General features: G+C 63.3%; 1 protein-coding gene across 1 annotated transcript in view; it reads left to right on the top strand.

Moving 5' to 3' along the window:
* LOC103776094 (exostosin-like 1) overlaps nucleotides 1–105 on the top strand; it is a gene marked incomplete at its 5' end in the record, with an annotated part of 2886 nt that extends 2781 nt beyond the window's left edge. Inside the window, one exon of the mRNA XM_008943589.1 lies at nucleotides 1–105. Coding sequence (XP_008941837.1) covers nucleotides 1–105 — 105 coding nt within the window.
* Between the last annotated feature and the right edge of the window lie 176 nt (nucleotides 106–281).

Below are 281 nucleotides of genomic sequence, written 5' to 3'. Positions count from 1 at the left end.
GGCTACATGCCCCTCGTGTCCTCCCAGCTGCGCCTCGACCCCGTCCTCTTCAAGGACCAGGTCTCTGTCCTGCGCAAGAAATACCCACGCTTGGAGAAGCCCTGAGGGCTGCGGGGGGCCAGGTTGGGGCTGTCTCTGGGTGCCCCTCTCCTGGTGCACGGAGCCCTCCCGGGGCAGGCGGTCGCTGCTGACGGGGTTTTACTCATCACTGGGTTTTACCAGTACAATAAAGGTGGATGGAGAGGCAGAGTCGGGTCAGTGGTTGTGGGATGCGGGGCAGT

The sequence above is a fragment of the Merops nubicus genome, unplaced genomic scaffold, assembly GCF_000691845.1.
Source record: "Merops nubicus isolate BGI_N331 unplaced genomic scaffold, ASM69184v1 scaffold29817, whole genome shotgun sequence".
NCBI lineage: Eukaryota > Metazoa > Chordata > Aves > Coraciiformes > Meropidae > Merops > Merops nubicus.
This window is presented reverse-complemented; position numbering and strand designations above follow the sequence as displayed.